At 46.3% G+C, this 25,000-nt stretch overlaps 5 protein-coding genes across 12 annotated transcripts in view; 2 read left to right on the plus strand and 3 right to left on the minus strand.

Annotated features, from left to right (window-relative positions):
* fblim1 (filamin binding LIM protein 1) overlaps positions 1–1,342 on the minus strand; it is an 8,062-nt gene extending 6,720 nt beyond the window's left edge. Inside the window, 1 exon segment of the mRNA NM_001077303.2 lies at positions 1,253–1,342. The gene's annotated coding sequence lies outside the window, so the exon portion shown is untranslated.
* Positions 1–25,000, plus strand: part of zgc:112334 — a gene marked incomplete at its 3' end in the record, with an annotated part of 817,035 nt that overhangs the window by 126,190 nt on the left and 665,845 nt on the right.
* The window catches only part of prkar2ab (protein kinase, cAMP-dependent, regulatory, type II, alpha, B), a 773,085-nt gene that overhangs the window by 82,242 nt on the left and 665,843 nt on the right, over positions 1–25,000 (plus strand).
* On the minus strand, positions 5,818–13,439 carry slc25a34 (solute carrier family 25 member 34). 5 transcript variants are annotated; one of them, XM_087302494.1, is made up of 7 exons: positions 13,092–13,417; positions 12,815–13,046; positions 11,628–12,196; positions 11,170–11,235; positions 10,808–10,960; positions 10,554–10,688; positions 5,818–6,162 (listed from the first exon to the last, which is right to left on the minus strand). In XM_087302494.1, exons 3-7 carry the CDS (start codon positions 12,066–12,068, stop codon positions 5,989–5,991), a joined length of 969 nt encoding a protein of 322 aa, XP_087158620.1. In that variant the 5' UTR covers positions 12,069–12,196; positions 12,815–13,046; positions 13,092–13,417; the 3' UTR covers positions 5,818–5,988.
* Positions 15,350–24,585, minus strand: fbxo42 (F-box protein 42). Of its 4 annotated transcripts, none has more exons than XM_087302398.1 (11): positions 24,473–24,585; positions 19,223–19,408; positions 18,996–19,112; positions 18,591–18,725; positions 18,313–18,466; positions 17,954–18,064; positions 17,708–17,804; positions 17,533–17,589; positions 17,288–17,404; positions 15,686–17,023; positions 15,350–15,606 (listed from the first exon to the last, which is right to left on the minus strand). In XM_087302398.1, exons 1-10 carry the CDS (start codon positions 24,567–24,569, stop codon positions 16,121–16,123), a joined length of 1,974 nt encoding a protein of 657 aa, XP_087158524.1. In that variant the 5' UTR covers positions 24,570–24,585; the 3' UTR covers positions 15,350–15,606; positions 15,686–16,120.

The raw sequence follows: 25,000 nt of genomic DNA on the forward strand, positions 1-25,000 counted from the left end.
GCTCTGAACACTGGACTGACACCGCTTCAGAACTTCAGTGTTCAGCTGCTGACACACACTCTACACTGGAGAAGAGCTGGAGGAACACAGAGGAGCTGAACTGATGTGGTGTGAATAGAGAATAGTAAGAGACCTAGAGCAGATCCCTGAGGTGCTGCAGTGTCCGGCTGATGAGCTCTGGATTCCTCTCCAGGCAACTCTGAAGGATCTGCGGGTGAGGTCAGACTCCAAGCAGAAGAGCGGGGTCCAGCGATGCCAGACGCAGCTCCAGTAAAAGCAGAATGGACAAACTAGAAGCTGCTTTGGCGATTCATGGAGCTTCAGTGAGCGAGAGCAGTGCGGTCTCAGTGGAAATGAAGTGTTGATGATGTGTGTTGGGGCCGGGGACATGTCCTGCAGGGTGTGTGAGGGGATCAGGTCCAGAGATGGGCAGAGGGGAGACGTTTGGATACTACTTTCACTGTAAGGAAGGAGTTCTCAGCAGGAGGTGTTGTTTGATGGAGAATTGGGATGGACATGGTGAGAAACAGACGGCTAATCTGCTGCCCGATGTTCCCTCAGAAGGCTTAGAGGGAGGAGAGCTCACCGGCCCGGTGGAGACAGGACAGAGCTCATCTAGGCAGGAGGTTAAAGAGGAACAGGGTGGTTTCGTCACAATACTTACATCACGAAGTGAGATCTGGCTGAGGGAAGAGAAGATGTGAGAATGGAGGAGGGTTTAGTTCATACAGATGCACAGATCCTGCCTGTTAATCGCTAATAAAATGCTCTTTCACAAGTGAGTGAACGATTCTCACACAGACGAGGGGTTAAATTACAGACACTGCAGACTGAAGAGAACAGAAGAGCTGTAAATACTGCAGAAATAACGAGAAACACGGTAAGCAGAGCTCCGATGACTACAGCTGAGGACATCTCACAACAACACATCACCGCTGCTGCACCATGGAGGAACACTCAACTCTGGCTGTTTTAGACGTGTGTGTGTGTGTGTGTGTGTGTGTGTGTGTGTGTGTTAGGTGTGTCTTCAAGACCAAAGTCTGAAGCTTCAGTCACTCACTGCAGTGTTGAGCAGCTATTGGATATACAGCACAGAAACATTCTCGCATATCAGAGCCGGAGTACAGGAGAAAACACACCGTGTGGGTAACAGCAGAGGGACTGACAGAGGAACACACACACACACACACACACACACAGAGAGAGAGAGAGAGATGAATGCGGAGGAGAAACGAAAGCGTCTCAAACATACCTGAACAGCAGATCAACTCCTCTGTGCTCACGATCAGTGGAGACGAGAGAGAGAGAGAGAGAGAGAGAGAGAGAGAGAGAACGGCACGCCTCTTCCTCCTCTCTCTCTCTCTCTCTCTCTCTCTGATCAGCAGAGGTGAAGAGTTAAACAGTCACTAGCTGACAAAGAGCAGTAAAATATGACACACACACACACTCACTCACTCACTCACTCAGGCATGTCTACACACAGAAAGGCATGCAGTGACACACACACACACACACACACACACTTTTCCTGTGCTTTATCACACAAAGGCAGCAGGATGTGACTGTACCTGCCCTTTCCAGCTCTCTCTCTCTCTCTCTCTCTCTCTCCCCGTCTGTCTGTCTGTCGGCTCATTGTTCTCGCTCAGTGTTGTTTTGTTAAACTCCCCTCTTTTCTCTTCCCTTCCCCCACTGCACCACTCTCAACCCAGACCCGACTGCAGTCACTGACAACAACACACACTATAAACAGACCAAACAACCAACAACAACTACAACCCAACACACAAACTACACACAAACTACAACCCAACACAACAACTACAACCCAACACACAAACTACAACCCAACACACAAACTACAACCCAACACACAAACTACAACCCAACACACAAACTACAACCCAACACACAAACTACAACCCAACACACAAACTACAACCCAACATACAAACTACAACTAACACACAAACTACAACCAACACACAAACTACAACCAACACACAAACTACAACCCAACACACCAAACAACCAACACACAAACTACAACCAACACACCAAACAACCAACACACAAACTACAACCCAACATACAAACTACAACCCAACATACAAACTACAACTAACACACAAACTACAACCAACACACCAACTACAACCAACACACCAACTACAACCAACACACAAACTACAACCCAACACACAAACTACAACCAACACACAAACTACAACCCAACACGCCAAACAACCAACACACAAACTACACCCAACACACCAACTACAACCCAACACACCAACTACAACCCAACACACAAACTACAACCAACACACAAACTACAACCAACACACCAACTACAACCAACACACAAACTACAACCCAACACACAAACTACAACCCAACACACAAACTACAACCAACACACAAACTACAACCAACACACCAACTACAACCAACACACAAACTACAACCAACACACAAACTACAACCCAACACACCAAACAACCAACACACAAACTACAACCAACACACCAACTACAACCCAACACACAAACTACAACCCAACACACAAACTACAACCCAACACACCAAACAACCAACACACAAACTACAACCAACACACAAACTACAACCAACACACAAACTACAACCCAACACACCAACTACAACCCAACACACAAACTACAACCCAACACACCAAACAACCAACACACAAACTACAACCAACACACCAACTACAACCCAACACACAAACTACAACCCAACACACAAACTACAACCCAACACACTAACTACAACCCAACACACAAACTACAACCCAACACACCAAACAACCAACACACAAACTACAACCAACACACAAACTACAACCCAACACACCAAACAACCAACACACAAACTACAACCCAACACACCAAACAACCAACACACAAACTACAACCCAACACACAAACTACAACCCAACACACAAACTACAACCCAACACACCAAACAACCAACACACAAACTACAACCCAACACACCAAACAACCAACACACAAACTACAACCCAACACACAAACTACAACCCAACACACAAACTACAACCAACACACCAACTACAACCCAACACACAAACTACAACCCAACACACTAACTACAACCCAACACACAAACTACAACCAACACACAAACTACAACCAACACACAAACTACAACCAACTCACAAACTACAACCCAACACACCAACTACAACCCAACACACCAACTACAACCCAACACACAAACTACAACCCAACACACTAACTACAACCCAACACACAAACTACAACCAACACACAAACTACAACCAACACACCAACTACAACCCAACACACAAACTTCAACCCAACACACAAACTACAACCAACACACAAACTACAACCAACACACCAAACAACCAACACACAAACTACAACCAACACAAAAACTACAACCCAACACACAAACTACACCCAACACACAAACTACAACCAACACACCAACTACAACCCAACACACAAACTACAACCCAACTCACCAACTACAACCCAACACACTAACTACAACCCAACACACAAACTACAACCAACACACAAACTACAACCAACACACCAACTACAACCCAACACACCAACTACAACCCAACACACAAACTACAACCCAACACACTAACTACAACCCCAACACACCAAACAACCAACACACAAACTACAACCAACACACCAACTACAACCCAACACACAAACTTCAACCCAACACACAAACTACAACCAACACACAAACTACAACCAACACACCAAACAACCAACACACAAACTACAACCCAACACAAAAACTACAACCCAACACACAAACTACAACCAACACACCAACTACAACCAACACACAAACTACAACCCAACACACAAACTACAACCAACACACCAAACAACCAACACACAAACTACAACCCAACACACTAACTACAACCCAACACACAAACTACAACCAACACACCAAACAACCAACACACAAACTACAACCCAACACACAAACTACAACCCAACACACCAAACAATCAACACACAAACTACAACCAACACACCAACTACAACCCAACACACCAAACAATCAACACACAAACTACAACCAACACACCAACTACAACCCAACACACCAAACAATCAACACACAAACTACAGCCAAACACACATGCCAATCAGAAACTACAACCAAACACACACACACACACACACACACACAGACACACACACACACACACACACACACTATCACAGACTACACCAAAACACAGACAACAACTAACACACAAACTACAACCAACAACTCCACACACACACACACACACACACACACACACACACACACACACACACACACACACACACACACACACACACACACACACACACACACTACAGCCCCTGTGAGGTCAGTCTGAGCGGTGTGCAGTGTGTATCCTCCCTGTATGAACAGCAGAAGCTGCAGATGAAACTTTAAGGTCTAAAAGCCACTCGAACTCTCCGAGCGTCTCAAATAACAATTGTGTAGTACACAGCAGCTAAAGTAACGGCTTGTTGAGTTACTGACACAGTGAGCATGAGCTGGACTGCAGGGTGATGGGCTGTGCTGGAGCTGCAGCAGGAGTGTGTGGAGAGGAGAACAGCCGAGTAACAGCCTGATGGAGACTCCGGTGTGACCTCCGTCCTGCAGGAATCTGGAGGAGGAGCAGCGGGAGGGGGAGGGGCTGAGGAATGTGCCAGTGATGTCACAGACATGGGGAGGGGCCATGACATCATCCTCCACTCACAGGCCTCTATCACAAGAGGACCCATGGAGAAAACACACACACACACACACACACACACAGAGAGAGAGAGCGATGAGTTCATCCTGTTGGTTGTGCAATAGTCATCATTTTACAAGCGTAACATGCTGATCAATCTGACACGCTGTACAAGACTACAGCTCAAGTGAAGAAGTCATCTGTAGAAGCGCCCGCTTCCCTCACGAAGGCTGTGATCTAATATGAGCTGGCCAGGAGAATGTGTGTGTGTGTGTGTGTGTGTGTGTCTCCAGCATCTCTGATGATCAATATGAGTTTACTGTGTTTGTTCTAATCAGACTTGATGAATGCAGAAGCTCTGTGATTGTGATTGACATTCTCCCGCTGTACGTGTCATCAGAGGGGGAAAGCCCCGCCCACTAGCGCCCATCTCTGACTGTAATCTGACTCTGACTGTTCCTGAAGTCTGTAGTGGACATGATGTAGGAGCCTCAAACACCACTAAATCAGCACTACAGCAGTGTCAGTATCTGCTGTTGGAGTGTGTGAGCCTTCTGTGGTTAAAATGACAAAAAAACAAACGCAAACATGATCGATTAGACTCTTACACCATGCAGCTTTTAGCTTAGCTTGCTACATTTCTCAGGGGTAGTTTTTAGTGTAGTTAAGCTACATTATAAGTAGAGTAGCTAATAGCTTAGCTCACTTCATTCTTCAAGTAGCTGGCTCAACACTGGCCATATCATCATCACCCGGTCTCCTGTCCACCAATCAGCTGCTGTGTGGTCTGGCGCAATATGGCTGCCGCTGTGTCATGCTGCACACACTGGTGCAGGATGAGGAGTTTCCCCCAATGTGTAAAGCGCTCTGAGTCTCCAGAAAGAGCTGTGTAAATGGAAGGAATTTTATTATTATTATTATTATTAACAGCTCTGTGTTTTGCTTTGAAGAGCAGAGCTGAAGACTCAATTAAACAGACACGATTACAATTAATGAAGCCTTAGTGAAAACACCAACAACAACAACAACAACAACACTTACACACCTCAGAGTTTATTACATACTGCACCCTCAAAACACACACACACACACACACACACACACACACACACACACACACACACACACACACACACACGATTAAATGTAAAGAGTCTGTAGAGAAGGCGATGAGGGACAACGCTCCTTCCAGGTGCATTGTGGGTAGATCAGTGTGTGTATGGCAGTGCGCGCTGTCGCAGGACGTCCCACAGCAGCATGCTGAGAGTGGTGTGTGGAGCCAGACGCACAAACACCGGCGTCATGCCCTTATAGAGACCCAGAACACCTTCAGCCGCACACACCTTCAGCAGACAGTCCACGAACCCGCAGTAGAGGCGGCCCTGAGGAGCACACACACACACACACATGAGGAAAGCTCACAGTGCATTATAACAGCTCATAGTGCATTATAACAGCTCATAGTGCATTATAACAGCTCATAGTGTGCATTATAACAGCTCATAGTGTGCATTATAACAGCTCATAGTGTGCATTATAACAGCTCATAGTGCATTATAACAGCTCATAGTGCATTATAACAGCTCATAGTGTGCATTATAACAGCTCATAGTGTGCATTATGACAGCTCATAGTGTGCATTATGACAGCTCATAGTGTGCATTATAACAGCTCATAGTGCGCATTATAACAGCTCATAGTGCGCATTATAACAGCTCATAGTGTGCATTATAACAGCTCATAGTGTGCATTATAACAGCTCATAGTGCGCATTATAACAGCTCATAGTGTGCATTATAACAGCTCATAGTGTGCATTATAACAGCTCATAGTGTGCATTATAACAGCTCATAGTGCATTATAACAGCTCATAGTGTGCATTATAACAGCTCATAGTGCATTATAACAGCTCATAGTGTGCATTATGACAGCTCATAGTGTGCATTATGACAGCTCATAGTGTGCATTATAACAGCTCATAGTGCGCATTATAACAGCTCATAGTGCGCATTATAACAGCTCATAGTGTGCATTATAACAGCTCATAGTGTGCATTATAACAGCTCATAGTGCGCATTATAACAGCTCATAGTGTGCATTATAACAGCTCATAGTGTGCATTATAACAGCTCATAGTGTGCATTATAACAGCTCATAGTGCATTATAACAGCTCATAGTGCATTATAACAGCTCATAGTGTGCATTATAACAGCTCATAGTGTGCATTATGACAGCTCATAGTGTGCATTATGACAGCTCATAGTGTGCATTATAACAGCTCATAGTGCGCATTATAACAGCTCATAGTGCGCATTATAACAGCTCATAGTGTGCATTATAACAGCTCATAGTGTGCATTATAACAGCTCATAGTGCATTATAACAGCTCATAGTGCATTATAACAGCTCATAGTGTGCATTATAACAGCTCATAGTGTGCATTATGACAGCTCATAGTGTGCATTATGACAGCTCATAGTGTGCATTATAACAGCTCATAGTGCGCATTATAACAGCTCATAGTGCGCATTATAACAGCTCATAGTGTGCATTATAACAGCTCATAGTGTGCATTATAACAGCTCATAGTGTGCATTATAACAGCTCATAGTGCGCATTATAACAGCTCATTGTGTGCATTATAACAGCTCATAGTGCATTATAACAGCTCATAGTGCATTATAACAGCTCATAGTGTGCATTATAACAGCTCATAGTGTGCATTATAACAGCTCATAGTGTGCATTATAACAGCTCATAGTGTGCATTATAACAGCTCATAGTGTGCATTATAACAGCTCATAGTGCATTATAACAGCTCATAGTGCATTATAACAGCTCATAGTGTGCATTATAACAGCTCATAGTGTGCATTATGACAGCTCATAGTGTGCATTATGACAGCTCATAGTGTGCATTATAACAGCTCATAGTGCGCATTATAACAGCTCATAGTGCGCATTATAACAGCTCATAGTGTGCATTATAACAGCTCATAGTGTGCATTATAACAGCTCATAGTGCGCATTATAACAGCTCATAGTGTGCATTATAACAGCTCATAGTGTGCATTATAACAGCTCATAGTGTGCATTATAACAGCTCATAGTGCATTATAACAGCTCATAGTGTGCATTATAACAGCTCATAGTGTGCATTATGACAGCTCATAGTGTGCATTATGACAGCTCATAGTGTGCATTATAACAGCTCATAGTGCGCATTATAACAGCTCATAGTGCGCATTATAACAGCTCATAGTGTGCATTATAACAGCTCATAGTGTGCATTATAACAGCTCATAGTGCATTATAACAGCTCATAGTGCATTATAACAGCTCATAGTGTGCATTATAACAGCTCATAGTGCGCATTATAACAGCTCATTGTGTGCATTATAACAGCTCATAGTGTGCATTATAACAGCTCATAGTGTGCATTATAACAGCTCATAGTGCGCATTAAAACAGCTCATAGTGTGCATTATAACAGCTCATAGTGTGCATTATAACAGCTCATAGTGCATTATAACAGCTCATAGTGTGCATTATAACAGCTCATAGTGCATTATAACAGCTCATAGTGCATTATAACAGCTCATAGTGTGCATTATAACAGCTCATAGTGTGCATTATAACAGCTCATAGTGCGCATTATAACAGCTCATAGTGCGCATTATAACAGCTCATAGTGTGCATTATAACAGCTCATAGTGTGCATTATAACAGCTCATAGTGTGCATTATAACAGCTCATAGTGCGCATTATAACAGCTCATAGTGTGCATTATAACAGCTCATAGTGTGCATTATAACAGCTCATAGTGTGCATTATAACAGCTCATAGTGCATTATAACAGCTCATAGTGTGCATTATAACAGCTCATAGTGTGCATTATAACAGCTCATAGTGTGCATTATAACAGCTCATAGTGTGCATTATAACAGCTCATAGTGCGCATTATAACAGCTCATAGTGTGCATTATAACAGCTCATAGTGTGCATTATAACAGCTCATAGTGTGCATTATAACAGCTCATAGTGTGCATTATAACAGCTCATAGTGCGCATTATAACAGCTCATAGTGTGCATTATAACAGCTCATAGTGTGCATTATAACAGCTCATAGTGCGCATTAAAACAGCTCATAGTGTGCATTATAACAGCTCATAGTGTGCATTATAACAGCTCATAGTGCATTATAACAGCTCATAGTGTGCATTATAACAGCTCATAGTGCATTATAACAGCTCATAGTGCATTATAACAGCTCATAGTGTGCATTATAACAGCTCATAGTGTGCATTATAACAGCTCATAGTGCGCATTATAACAGCTCATAGTGCGCATTATAACAGCTCATAGTGTGCATTATAACAGCTCATAGTGTGCATTATAACAGCTCATAGTGTGCATTATAACAGCTCATAGTGCGCATTATAACAGCTCATAGTGTGCATTATAACAGCTCATAGTGTGCATTATAACAGCTCATAGTGTGCATTATAACAGCTCATAGTGCATTATAACAGCTCATAGTGTGCATTATAACAGCTCATAGTGTGCATTATAACAGCTCATAGTGTGCATTATAACAGCTCATAGTGTGCATTATAACAGCTCATAGTGCGCATTATAACAGCTCATAGTGTGCATTATAACAGCTCATAGTGTGCATTATAACAGCTCATAGTGTGCATTATAACAGCTCATAGTGTGCATTATAACAGCTCATAGTGCGCATTATAACAGCTCATAGTGTGCATTATAACAGCTCATAGTGTGCATTATAACAGCTCATAGTGTGCATTATAACAGCTCATAGTGCGCATTATAACAGCTCATAGTGCATTATAACAGCTCATAGTGTGCATTATAACAGCTCATAGTGCATTATAACAGCTCATAGTGTGCATTATAACAGCTCATAGTGTGCATTATAACAGCTCATAGTGCGCATTATAACAGCTCATAGTGTGCATTATAACAGCTCCTATATTCAGATATACTCAGATCCTGCAGATGAGCCTGACACTAGTGTGTTAATAACTTTGAGATGGTGTTGATGTTATTGTGTGTTTTTCTGCAATATGTTTATATTGTCTATATAGTTTTTTTCTCTCTTTTCTTTATTATCTGTATATTTGATATTTATGGTATTTGTGTTATGAAGTCTTTTATTATGAATTAATTACCATCATGGATATAGACGGACACAGAAGGATCGCACATGATCACGGCGTCTCAGCTGTGCGGTCTGCTACGGACTAAAGGTTTCTGGTTTGATTGGAGAACACGTTACTGACACGTCATGTTTCATATGTTTGTTTGTATTGCGTTTGTATATGATTGTCTGTTTGTTTGTGTATGGCTTTCATGTTTGCTAACTTTTGGTTTCATTTTCCTTTTGTACACAAGCTCTGACGGTGTTTGCCGTACGGTGCAAGGTGTCTGGATTACAGTGCAAGGTGTTCGGAGTTGCCTTATGGTGTTTGGAATAGGGTGTAAGGTGTTTGATGTAAGATGATGGAGTCAGTGAAGTGAATGCTGCACTGAAAATACATCATGGGAAAACCCCAGTGAGAGAGTCAATCCTGTACTGAAGCAGCTGGAGACCCCCAGACCCAGACTATGAGCTGCTGTAATGCAGAAGAGCGGCTCTATCACAGCGCTGTATTCTTTGACAAGCAGTATTCTGTGTACAACCATCCCGCTGACGGTGTGTGTGTGTGTGTGTGTGTGTGTGTGTGTGTGTGTGTGTGTGTGTGTTACCTGTTTAAACTGGTCCACAGGCTGGTTGTAGAGTCGTGTGCTGATGACGTCAAACGGAGTCATGATGATGCTCACGGCCACACCGCTCATCACAGCGGCACAGAGAGTGTTGAGGGAGCTGAGCGGACTGAACCACTGCGCACACACACACACACACACACACACACACAGTGACAGTGATGAGATGAAGCATGGTGTGAGGTGATGTAGGTGTATGTGTGTGTGTGTGTGTGTGTGTGTGTGTGTGTGCTGACCTGTGTGTGTGTGATCCAGTCCTTGGCGGAGCTGAAGGTGGCCAGTTGCGTTGCTGACCCCACCATGACCCTCGGCACGGCCCCGTTCACCCCACGCCACAGACCACACACACCTTCACGCCGGTAGATGGAGACCAGCGCACTCGACATGCCCTGAACACACACACACACACACCTTCAGCACCAGGAGCATCTGTAACACCTGTCTGAGGCAGCAGTGATGATGTCATAACACTCTCTGATCTCTGATTGGCTGATCCTGCAGAGTTCAACTGTGTCACATGACTGTGTGCTTGACACTGATTGGCTGCAGTGTCGCTGTGTGTGTGTGTGTGTGTGTGTGTGTGTGTGTGTGTGTGTACCTGATGGTTGTGCTGGTGTCCAACAGCGATGGCCGCCACTGTCTGCGCCTGCAGGTGCGTCTTCACCTGACCACAGCAAAGCAGAACACGTAAACATCCATACACACCGAGAGTGTGTGTGTGTGTGTGTGTGTGTGTGTGTGTGTGTGTGTCGTAAACACTGATCCTGCGCTTCCTCTGCGGTCTGATATCTGAGCCCGAGTCCGGCTGCTCTGCTGTCAGCACTCAGGGGGAGAGAGCAACACACACATACACACACACACACACACACACACATACACAGACAGACACACACACCTGCAGAGACTTCAATAAAAATACACACACACAGATATGCACACATACACGCACACACACTTCCAGGAACTGCCTGACACTGGAGCCATCTGCTGGAGCTGTCAATCACTGCAGTATTGTGTGTGTGTGTGTGTGAGTGTGTGTGTGTGAGTGTGTTGTACCAGATACGCGGGGGATGCGATGAAGGCCCCCAGTGCTCCGGCTGCAGCTCCGGCTATCAGACTGCAGCAGGGTCCGTCAGTGACCCCCGCCGCCTGCATCTGGGCGTAGGAGCCAAGGCGCAGCCCGTTCATCAGCCCCTGGTACAGCAGCGCCGCCGTCAGCCCCTTCTGGAGGCCCCGGAGCCCGTCGGTGCGGCCCACCACCCACAGCGCCTGCAGCACGCCGCGGTACAGCCGGCGGTACGAGCCCCGCGCCCGCAGCTCCCCCTGCAGCTGCAGCCGCGTCTTCACCACCTCCAGCGGGTTGGTGAACACACACGCGCCGCAGCAGGCCAGCGCGCCCAGCCCGAAGTCCAGCGGGGGCCACAGGGGCGGGCGGGGGGGCGAGGGGCCCGGCGTCGGGGAGGACGGACCCGAGAATGCAGAGTTCATCAGCTGCATGACTGCAGCACACACACACACACACACACACTCGTGTGTTTTCAGCAGTGCATCACGTGTTCAACACTTCCTCTGCAGACATTACTGACATCCACTGAAGAGGAAGATCCACTCATCTTCATCATCACCTGCAAAACAGAAGACCACTCACATTAGTACACCTAAACCAAGACCAGGCGGTTCATTCCACTGTGTATAACATATGCTGGAATAGTTGGCGGTTCATTCCGCTGTGTAAAACATATGCTGGAATAGTTGGCGGTTCATTCCGCTGTGTAAAACATATGCTGGAATAGTTGGCAGTTCATTCCGCTGTGTATAACAAACGCTGGAATAGTTGGCGGGTCATTCCACAGTGTAAAACAAACGCTGGAATAGATGGCGGGTCATTTCACTGTGTATAACAAATGCTGGAATAGTTGGCGGTTCATTCCGCTGTGGTGACCCCTGATTAATAAAGGGACTAAGCCAAAAAGAAAATGAATGAATGAAAACCAAGATCAGCTTACACTTTCCATAACAAACACAATTATCGATAAAAACGACAACAATCATCTGTAGAAATCAATAAATATAAATGTAAATAAATGAAACTGAAGTATTAATAATCATATCAAAGTGAATAACTCTGATCTGCAGCTGTTCAGCAGAGGCACCAGTAGATGGCGACACAGTGAAGCAGAGTTATAAACACACAGCGCGGTGAATCTTCTCATTTGACAAAACTGCAGACTAGCGAAGTTTACCTGCATATAGAGGATGATGAGAGGAAGACCACCGCCTCAACTCATGAGCAGCACTTCAGTGTTCGCTCACACTATTGATCCACTCAGAGCTTTGCGCAAGAGTGTAGGAGCGCTGTTAAACTCTGATCAAGTACAGTTACTGAACCTGAACACAAACACGCGTTCACAAAACAAACTAAAGCAGAGCTAACTACACAACACAACAACAACAACACAACAACAACAACAACAACTACACAACAACAACAACAACTACACAACACAACAACAACAACACTGAAACTGAGCGGACACGTGGAGCTCATCAGCAGAGCACTGCACATCTAGAACAGCCTCAGCCAGCAGATGAAGACTCATGATCATGAATCATAATCAACACACACACACACACACACACACTCAGCTTTATCAGTAAGTGGAGATGCTGACACTGCGCTGTGCCACATCTGCATAATTGATTAACGTTATGACGTGATTGTCATGTTGATCAACTCTTCAGGTCAGCTCTACAGATCAGCTCTAAACACGCTAACAGCACTAGTCGGTTATATTGAGTCGTGATGTTTCTCCGTGTCTTACCGGCTCCGCGCGCGCCTCCGGTTCTCATTCACACGCTCGTAAACACGAAGCGCTTCAGCTCACGCCCCGCCCACAGCTCCCGCTCAGCCAATCAGCGCGCGGCTCCTCACAGCCTCCCCGCGGACAGCCAATCACAGCTCAGCTCGGCGGCCTGAGTTCATATGGGCTAAAGGTGAAGCTGGATCTGAAACTCACATGTTTGAGGGAAAAGCGGAACACACACACACACACACACACACACGATGAACAACACACTGTGAATGTCTGCGGTGCTGTGCAGCTGAAGGAAAGGCTTTAGGCGCCGCTTTGAGTGTTAAAAACACACAATACAGCAGTAATGAGGCTGGCGTTCATTAAAGAGCAGCGTGTGTAGCAGAACCGGATGAATGGAGATATGAGGACCGGACCACGTGACCCCCGCGGGTTCCTGTCAGCATGTTCATTAGCATTTTTACATTAAATAAAGGCTATAAAACACGTGTTAATGACACATCGAGCACAGTAAAGCAAGGAGCTGCAAGAAAAGTGTCATGAGTGCAGACTTCGAGTTAACAAATCTGGAAAAACTAGACAAACCGAGCATTTAAAGGGACAGCACACACCCTGCCTACTGTTTACTCTGCATCCACTGACTTCAGACCAGCTCAAGATTGTTGACTCTGTTGATCACAGATGAAGATATTCTGAAGAATGAGGAAACCCCTGAAGCATTGACAAGGAAATGATCTAAATACAATGCAGAGTTTCCTTTTCACATGTCTGCTATATCTGTAGACACTGTTTATGCTAAAATATGCTCGTATACAGTAGTCAACATCTGAAGTGGACCAGCGTCATCTTTCATTACGTCCAGCTAAAACCACCGACACACAGCCATTCTCACCTCAGCACAACTAGACTGATCCACTTTAGATGTAGACTACTGAATATCACAATGTTCGTTCCTTTTCCTTCAGCTTAGTCTGTTGCCACAGTGGAATGACCCACCAACTATGTTTTACATAGTGTATGCCCTTCCAGCTGCAACCCAGAACTGGAAAATACCCGTACACACTCATACACTACGGCCAGTTTAGTTGATCAGTTCTCCTATATCGCATGTGTCTGGACTGCGGGGGAAACCGGTGACATTGTGCTGCCCTATATCAAAAATATTTCAGTATATCTTTAACATTTTCCCACTGGAGTCCATAATGGAGTGGGCGGGGCTAAAATATCTGTGATTCTGATTGGTGGAACTAATGTCGAGAGAATCATGTGCTTATGATTGACTACAGCTGGTGCTGCATTATCCCATTCATGATTGACCAATCAGACGATTCCTAAGCCACTATAAACACACTCAGCTCCAGATCACAGCCATCTTGGTTTTAAAGAATCCCCCCTTCCTCCCCCACTCCTCCTCCATCCTAGATGGGCGGCACGGTGGCTCAGTGGTTAGCACTGTCGCCTCACAGCAAGAGCGTCACTGGTTCTAGTCTTTAACAAGACAGCCAACGTTTCTGTGCAGAGTTTACTCGTTCTCCCCGTGCTCACGTGTGTTTCCCCCGGGTTCCCCCGTTTCCTCCCACCGTCCAAAAACATGCAGCTTAATTTAACTGACTAATCCACATCAGCACATAGACATGCTGCTAGTCAGTGGTTATCTGTTAAGAGTGATCACTATCTGTTCATCAGCTACTACAGCAGGGGAGTTCTCCACATCTACCACAGCTCAAACTCCCCCTGCCCTGCAAACGGGAGGGAGCCCCGGGCTCGAGGATATTATGAGCTCAGGGCTCTCTCCCGGGACAGCATGCCAAACACACTCTATAATCAATCATCAGCTGAGGGGGAACTCTTGAAAGAGTGTGTGTTGTGATCTGGGCCCTCACACAGGGCTGTCCTCCATCCGTCTGTGTGACAGCAGAGAGCAGCAGCTACAGGAGCGATGAGAAACACACACACCACAGCATCTCAGAGAATCAAGACATGGAGAACTTTATTTCTGTTTACAATCCACAGTCTCATTCCCTCCACACACACACACACACGCACACACGCACACACACACACACGTTTAATGTAAACAATGCAGGCTGAAAGAGCGATAAAAAAGGTCCATTTCATCTGTTCCTCCTACAATCGTTTCTTTCCTTCAGTCAGATCAGCGTTTCTGAGGGTGAAATACAACAGAAACAAGACAACATTCCCTTCTGGAGTCCTCTCTCTCTCTCACACACACACACACACTCAATCTCACACTCGTGCACACACACACACACACACACACACACACACACACACACACACACACACACACACACACACACACACACACACACACACACACACACACACACATGCTAGTGTTGGTGGTTTATGAGGACTCACTATAGGTGTCATGTATGTTCTACAGTATGATGCAGGTATGCTGCGGTCCTCGTCCTCACCCAGACCTACAGCAGCCCTGTGGGGACTCTGAGTGTGAAGCCCTGTTAAATATCAGTGAGTGTGTTCAGTTAACAAAGCTGTGTCCTCATAAACCACCAAAAATAGTACACACACACACACACACACACACACACACACACACACACACACACACACACACACACACACACACACACACACACACACACACACACGAAGCGTCCCTCATCCCGGTGGTTGGAGCAGCAGTGTGTCTGCGTGTCCGGTGTCGGTGTGTAAGGTCAGTCAGTGTACGGCAGCGCGGCAGCTCCTCCATTACCTCTTGGCGCGCACGAAGTACAAGGCGTTGGTTTTGGGGTAGTATTTGACGTTCTGCTTTTTGTCCATGAGTCCGCCGAAGATGATGAGCTCCCCGCGGCCCTGGACCACAGTGTGCAGGCTGGTCTCGGGGGGCCCGGTGACGGCGCTGGGAGCTCCGCCGCTGCCGTACACCCGCCACGCCACCACACCCTGCGTCCGCGCCCGCGACACGTCCAGCAGGTACATCTGCATGGGCTTACAGCTCAGCGCCTGGTACAGCGGCTTGCCCACGTTCAGGCTCTGCGGCGGGTGGTGCCCGAGGCGGCGGGCGATGGGTGGGGGGCTGGCAGGGGCTGGAGGGGTCCCGCTGGGGGCTGAGGGGCCTGGTTGCGGTGCGGGCGGCGGGGACGGCAGAGAGGATGAGGCTTTGACGGCTTCCAAACCCCTGCGCAGCGCTGCTGGAGACACGGCTCCTGGGGGCGTCCGCGGGGAACCCGGTGGTGTGTGCAGACCATTGGCACTCGGCGGAGAGCCGTCCCAGCTGAGATCTGCAGGGCCCGGGGGCCGGGCGGGAGGCGAGGCCTGCTGCACAGGGCTGGTGCGCGGGGACGGCGACGCCCCGTTGAGGAGAGGAGGGCTGTCAGGGCCCTGCGAGGGAGATGAGGACGAGGACGCTCGTGCTGACGCTCGGGGCCGCAGAGTTCCCCAGCGCCCGTTCACACACGGGGCCTCCTCCACTGCCCCCAGCACTGCCCCCGCCGCCCCGCTGCGCACCGGAGACTGGGACCGCAGGGATGGTGGGTCAGGGCCCAGAGGAGCAGGGGTGGAGCTGATGGGGGACGGCCGAGAGTTCAGACTGGGGCTCAGAGGGGCCCGACCCGATGGAGCCTGGGAGAACACCACCACACACTGGCCCACCTGCAGGACACACACAAGAGAGTAAGTCTGAGAGTGTGTGTGTGTGTGTGTGTGTGTATATAGTTAGGTCCACAAATATTTGGAGATGGCCCAGCTCCAGCATGGTTGCCTCTATACAGCAACACAATGGACATGAAATGAAATGAGGGCAGGTTGAGCACATCTCGGTCATTTCAGATCCATTGTGTTGCTGTATAGAGACAAACATGCTGGAGCTGGGCCATAACTATATACACACATGTCAGTGTGTGTGTGTGTGTTCACCTTGCAGGCCGGATGACACCAGAGCTCCGGCGCTCCATGATCCTCGTTCTCCACCCGCAGCTGCTGCCACGTCCAGCAGGGGTCGCTCATGTGCAGGAGCCAGGCGTCCTTCAGCAGCTACACACACACACACACACACACACACACACACACACACACACACACACACACACACACACAAACAGGTGTTGTTGTCGCTCATGTAAACACACACTCAGGTATCTGCGCTAGCTGCCGGTGCTCACCGCGTTCGGTCCTCCACAGCCACCCAGAATCAGCAGCGTCTCCTCATCCATCACGATCTGCGGGACAGAACACACACCGACTGAGTGAGTGAGTGAGTGAGTGAGTGTGTGAGTGAGTGTGTATATGTGCGTGTATATATATATATATATATATCTGTGTGTGTGTGTGTTTAACCTGAGACTGTCCTCCGCGTGGGTGAGGTGACGGGCCGCTGATGGTTGGTTTAGACCAGGTCCACTGCTCCAGATCCAGAACCCACACCTCATTACTCCTGCCACACACACACACACACACACACACACACACACACACACACAGAGAGAGAGAGTGATGAGCAGACATGCATGCATTTTTACACAAAGAAAAAGCCACACACACACCCTCTCTCACACACACACACACACACACACACACACTCACATCTGCCGTGCCCCCAGTGAGCCGCCGAACACCACCATCGTGCTGCGGATCACAGAGGACGAGTGTCCGGCCATCGGCGGCGGCCCATGAGTCGTCACAATACAGTTCCACCTGCGCAACACACACACACACACACACACACACACACACACACACACACACACACACACACACACACACACACACACACACACACATATTAATTTGATGAAGATCCTCTTCAGACCAGCAGGTGGCGATACACAACTGTCTAAAGGTGTGTGTGTGTGTATATATATATATATGTGTGATGTTAAAGAAGTGCAGTGGTGTGTGTGTGTGTGTGTGTGTGTGTGTGTGTGTGTGTGTGTGTGTCTGACCAGTTCTTGGAGGGTGAGTATGTGTGAATCTCATCGAAGAAGCGCTCGGGCTGGTGCAGCGGGTACGGACTGGGCCTCGTCCAGCCGCCGAACAGAACAAGCAGATCCCCGTACATCACCAGTGTGGCGCCCGCTTTAGGAGACGGGTACGAGCCTGACAACACACACACACACACACACACAGATATGTGAGCAGCGCACACACATACACATACATATCTACAAACACACACTTATGCATATATAGTTACACACACACACACACACAGTGCACTGACCTGAGGCCAGCGGGCGGATCCACTCTTTACTGTTGAGGTCCAGACGCCACAGGTCATTGAACGCCGCGTTACAGCTGCTCTGAGTGCAGCCGCCGAACACGTACATCGACTGATTAGAGTCGTAATAACACGCACCTGCAGAACACACACACACACACACACACACAAATCAGAAAAGTAGCATAGGGTAGGCGTGGCTTTTATCTACCAGCTGCTGATTGGTGGTTGAGATGTGGGTGTGGCAGGGTTGAGTGGCAGGTTTCAGGAGAGTGGGCGGGGTTTAAGATGACTGACAGCTGTTGTGATTTTCTGATAAAACATTAATTGTTTGTTCTTAATCCTTGAATAGGAGATAACCCATCAGTGTGTGTGTGTGTGTGTGTGTGTGTGTGTGTGGACACTGACTGTGAGAGAAGCGTTGTGTGATCGGGGTTCCAGGATACGGGTACGTGCGACTCTCCCACTGGATATTTCCCTCCTGAATGGCCCGCAGGAAACCATGGTAACACTGATGTGCCACACCTGGGAGAGAGAGGTGATGTAATTGGTTAAGTAGACTAATGCTGTATGGTCAGGTATGGTTAAGTGTGGGCGTGTCACTAATGCTGTATGGTTAAGTGTGGGCGGGTCACCTTTGATGAGGCGGTACCACTGTTTGCAGACCAGGGCGGCCGTCTTGTGCTCCTGATAGGGCGACAGGAAGGACAAGATGTACTCCAGCACCTCCTCCGGCAGCTCGGCCATACTGTGCTCCGCCTTCAGCTCAGCTCCGCCCTCCTCCAGCTCCATGGCGACTGCACAGCTGTCCTCCCCGTCTGAACAGTGGGACATTATCTGTTGTGGACCTGCAAAGAAACACAATCAGAACAATGTAGAACACATCCATAACTACAGTGAAGATCGTAACCATAACTACAGTGAAGATGGTAACCATAACTACAGCGAAGATGGTAACCATAACTACAGTGAAGATGGTAACCATAACTACAGTGAAGATCATAACTATAACTACAGCGAAAAACATTACTATAGTGAAGATGGTAACCATAACTACAGTGAAGATCGTAACCATAACTACAGGAAAGATCATAACCATAACTACAGTGAAGATCGTAACCATAACTACAGCGAAGATCGTAACCATAACTACAGCAAAGATCATAACTATAACTACAGTGAAGATCGTACCCATAACTACAGGAAAGATCATAACCATAACTACAGTGAAGATCGTAACCATAACTACAGCAAAGATCGTAACCATAACTACAGCAAAGATCGTAACCATAACTACAGGAAAGAACATAACCATAACTACAGTGATCGTAACCATAACTACAGTGAAGATCGTAACCATAACTACAGGAAAGATCGTAACCATAACTACAGGAAAGATCGTAACCATAACTACAGGAAAGATCGTAACCATAACTACAGTGAAAATTGTAAGCATAACTACAGCAAAGATCGTAACCATAACTACAGCGAAAAACATTACTATAGTGAAGATCGTAACCATAATTAGAGTGAAGATCGTAAGCATAACTACAGCAAAGGTCGTAACCATAACTACAGTGAAGATCGTAAGCATAACTACAGCAAAGATCGTAACCATAACTACAGCAAAAAACATTACTATAGTGAAGATCGTAACCATAACTGCAGCAAAAAACATTACTATAGTGAAGATCGTAACCATAACTACAGTGAAGATCGTAACCATAACTACAGTGAAGATCGTAACCATAACTACAGTGAAGATCGTAACCATAACTACAGGAAAGATCATAACCATAACTACAGTAAAGATCATAACCATAACTACAGCGAAGATCGTAACCATAACTACAGCAAAGATCGTAACCATAACTACAGTGAAGATCGTAACCATAACTACAGCAAAGATCGTAACCATAACTACAGGAAAGATTGTAACCATAACTACAGGAAAGAACATAACCATAACTACAGTGAAGATCGTAACCATAACTACAGCAAAGATCGTAACCATAACTACAGTGAAGATCGTAACCATAACTACAGCAAAGATCGTAACCATAACTACAGGAAAGATAGTAACCATAACTACAGGAAAGATCGTAACCATAACTACAGGAAAGATCGTAACCATAACTACAGTGAAAATTGTAAGCATAACTACAGCAAAGATCGTAACCATAACTACAGCGAAAAACATTACTATAGTGAAGATCGTAACCATAACTACAGTGAAGATCGTAACCATAACTACAGTGAAGATCATAACCATAACTGCAGCAAAAAACATTACTATAGCGAAGATCGTAACCATAACTGCAGCAAAAAACATTACTATAGCGAAGATCGTAACCATAACTACAGCAAAAAACATTACTATAGTGAAGGTCGTAACCATAACTACAGTGAAGATCGTAACCATAACTACAGTGAAGATCGTAACCATAACTACAGTGAAGATCGTAACCATAACTACAGCAAAGATCGTAACCATAACTACAGGAAAGATCGTAACCATAACTACAGGAAAGATCGTAACCATAACTACAGGAAAGATCGTAACCATAACTACAGTGAAAATTGTAAGCATAACTACAGCAAAGATCGTAACCATAACTACAGCGAAAAACATTACTATAGTGAAGATCGTAACCATAACTACAGTGAAGATCGTAACCATAACTACAGTGAAGATCATAACCATAACTACAGCAAAAAACATTACTATAGCGAAGATCGTAACCATAACTGCAGCAAAAAACATTACTATAGCGAAGATCGTAACCATAACTACAGCAAAAAACATTACTATAGTGAAGGTCGTAACCATAACTACAGTGAAGATCGTAACCATAACTACAGTGAAGATCATAACCATAACTACAGCAAAAAACATTACTATAGCGAAGATCGTAACCATAACTGCAGCAAAAAACATTACTATAGCGAAGATCGTAACCATAACTGCAGCAAAAAACATTACTATAGCGACGATTGTAACCATAACTACAGTGCAGATCATTATAACTATAAAGAAAAGATAATTATACTGAAAATCATAAAAACAATTATAACAATAACAACAGAGGAAACTATAAAAGCGTGAACATCTTGATAACTCCTCCACGCAAATGTCAAATTTGCCATGCGAACCCAAATGCCACGCCTTCGTCAATGTTTTCAAGCAGTTTTATTTGATTTACACAAGCTTTACATCGCTTACATGCGTAACGGAGAGATCAGGACAGCCAAGCCTTTTCCTCATTACGCAAAACTGACAAATAAAGGCTGATTTATACTTCTGCGTCAAACGTCGGCGTATGCTACAGCGCTGACGCATAGCCCTTAGCCATGGCCGTCGGCATCACTGACGTGCACCTCTCAAAAAATGTAACTATACGTCGCGCAAGCTCTGTGATTGGTTGGCTTGGTAGCGCTGATAAGTCTGGGCGGGACAGAGAGCCGCGCGAATGGCGCAAGCCTGATGGAGCGATTGAGTCCCGTGAAGGAGCTCCTGATGGAAAGTTTTGTTCTGTGTTTACCTCATAGTTAAAGTTGCTGCACGTCCGCCGGTTCCTGCCTCAAAATGAGCGAGTTTGAGCCACTTGTACATCCCGGAAGTGTTCAGGAAAAGCAAAATAGCAGTGAAGAAACTCGACACAGAGGAACATTTACACCTTAAGCCTGATTTATACTTCTGCGTCAGGTGACCGGCGTAACCCACGGCGCAGGCAACGCGCGTGGCTGTGCATTTATACTTCTGCGCGCTGTCTCTGCCGGTCTGCATTAACACTTCCGAAACGCTAGTTGGCAGTGAGGTGTAAATGTTCTCTGTGTCAAGTTTCTTCGCTACTTTTTTGCATTTCCTGAACACTTCCGGGATGTACAAGTGGCTCAAACTCGCTCATTTTGAGGCAGGAACCGGCGGACGTGCACCAACTTTAACTATGAGGTAAACACAAAACAAAACTTTCCATCCGGAGCTCCTTCACGGGACTCCACACTTGTAAACAATCGCTCGCGCAGCGTCGCGCCATTCGCGCGCCTCTCGGTCCCGCCCAGACTCGTCAGCGCTACCAAGCCGACCAATCACAGAGCTTATGCTACGCGTCGTTGCGACGTGTAGTTACATTTTTTGAGAGGTGCACGTCAGTGACGGCGATGGCCACGGCGAAGGGCTATGCGTCAGCGCCGTAGCATACGCCGGTGTTTGACGCAGAAGTATAAATCAGGCTTTACTGCCACCTAGCGTGTTAATGCAGACCGACAGAGACAGCAGCAGAAGTGTAAATGCACAGCTACCACGCTGCATGCGCTGTGGGTTACGCCGGTCACCTGACGCAGAAGTATAAACCAGGCTTAAAGTCATCAATAATGTTTGGATTTTAAAGATGAACTCTCAGAATTTATACACAGTGTGCTGTACACTGTACACACACACACACACACACACACACACACACACACAGTGAGTGAACGCTGTTTTCCAGCAGAGGTCAGATCTGCACGGCTGCAGCTCTCATGATCAGATGACAGTAGCGGAGAGTGATGGGGAGAGCGGGAGTGTTCAGAGGTCTGCATCTCCAGCTCAGCTCTGACTCCACTGTTTTACTCTACAGAGAAGCTCGGCTGAATGAAAGTGCTCAGATGGTGCAGATGAGCGCACGGTGGTGTGGTGTGTGAGTAAATACAGCGTGAGGAGTGTGTTCAGCAGGTCACTCCGCCGTGTTGAAGATGGAGTTATGAGTGTTTCAGTGCAGTGAGCTCTCTGATGCTGATGACGATGATCAGACATTAATAAAGCGAGCGCCTGCTCCATGCTTTACACTTCTGTCCAGACAGCTCATGTTCTGATCCTCCATTAGTCTCACACAGTCTAGTGATGCGAGTTCACAGGTCAGAGTTCACTAAACTCTGCAACGCTGTGAAACTTGACAAGGAAAGTGCAGTGAGAGCGCAGCTGTAAAGATGATGATGATGAGCACAGGCATAACACACACCACACTGAGGAGAAGAAGAGCAAACACACAATACAACAAACACTACACTGACAACCACCGTAACCATAGCAACAACCACTGACAACCATAACCATCATTACACACATCACAATGATGTTCACACACACACACACACACACACACACACACACACACACACACACACAGAGTAACACGCATATAGACACAGAAACTCACACTCACACACACACACACACACACACACACACACACACAGAGTAACACGCATATAGACACAGAAACTCACACACACACACACACACACACACACAGAGAGAGAAACACGCATATAGACACAGAAACTCACACACACACACACACACAGAGAGTAACACGCATATAGACACAGAAAAACACACACACACACACACACACACACACACACACACACACACACACAAAGAAATAAACCAAACACACACACACACACACAAATAAGACACACACATACTCAGACAGAAAAACACACATACACACAGAGAACAAAACAGAAACACAAACAGACTGAAACAGAAAACACACACACAGAAAAATCACACACGTACACAAAAATAAAGACACACACAGACAGATATAACCCAAAAACAGACACACACACACACACACACACACACACACACAGACAGACGAAGAGAGAAAATAACACACATATGCAGACACAGAAACTCACATACACAAAAATACACACACACACACACACACACACACACACACACACACACACACACACACACACACACACACACACACAGCTCTTCATTAGCTGCTCGCTAACCGCCGGCTGATTCCCGTCTGGCTCTGGATGGCGGGGGGCCGCGCGCCGTTACCTGTGTCCGGTGTGCCGGTGTGTCCGGTATGCTCCGGTGTGTCCCGGTGTTCCTCCGTCTCCCGCTCCGTTCTCCCGTTCGTGTTTGTGTTTCTCTTTATCAGCTGCTTTCATGAACCTCCTCACTCCAAACATCCGCCATCTTCCCTCCGCTCAGGAGCGCGCACGCACACACGTCACGCCAGTCTCGGAGCGCGCACGTTTGGGCGACGTCCGCTACAAAAAAGGTGTTTATTGGAGTAATTCTGTTTCTAGTGAAGTTTCTCCGTTTAAACCCGGTTCTGTTGTTTTTTTCTCATAATAACAGACGCGTTAGCTGTTCTGTAATAATCCAGCAGGCGTCTGCATCCACCACTAATAACCATAATACATCATATCTGGGAAATAATGTCGCTGCTCCAGCCAAAGCTGCTGTTGTAGAGTAAAACTGCTCCTCAATAACCCAGATTCTGTCAGCTTTCACACGACACACGTTACTCATTTCATTTTGCAGCAGTAGCAGCTTGATTCTTTAACCATTTATGTATCAAGAAAGATTTACGTCACATTTACTATCGTCAAGCATT

This window comes from Danio rerio, chromosome 22 (genome assembly GCF_052040795.2).
Source record: "Danio rerio strain M-AB ecotype USA chromosome 22, GRCz13ab, whole genome shotgun sequence".
NCBI lineage: Eukaryota > Metazoa > Chordata > Actinopteri > Cypriniformes > Danionidae > Danio > Danio rerio.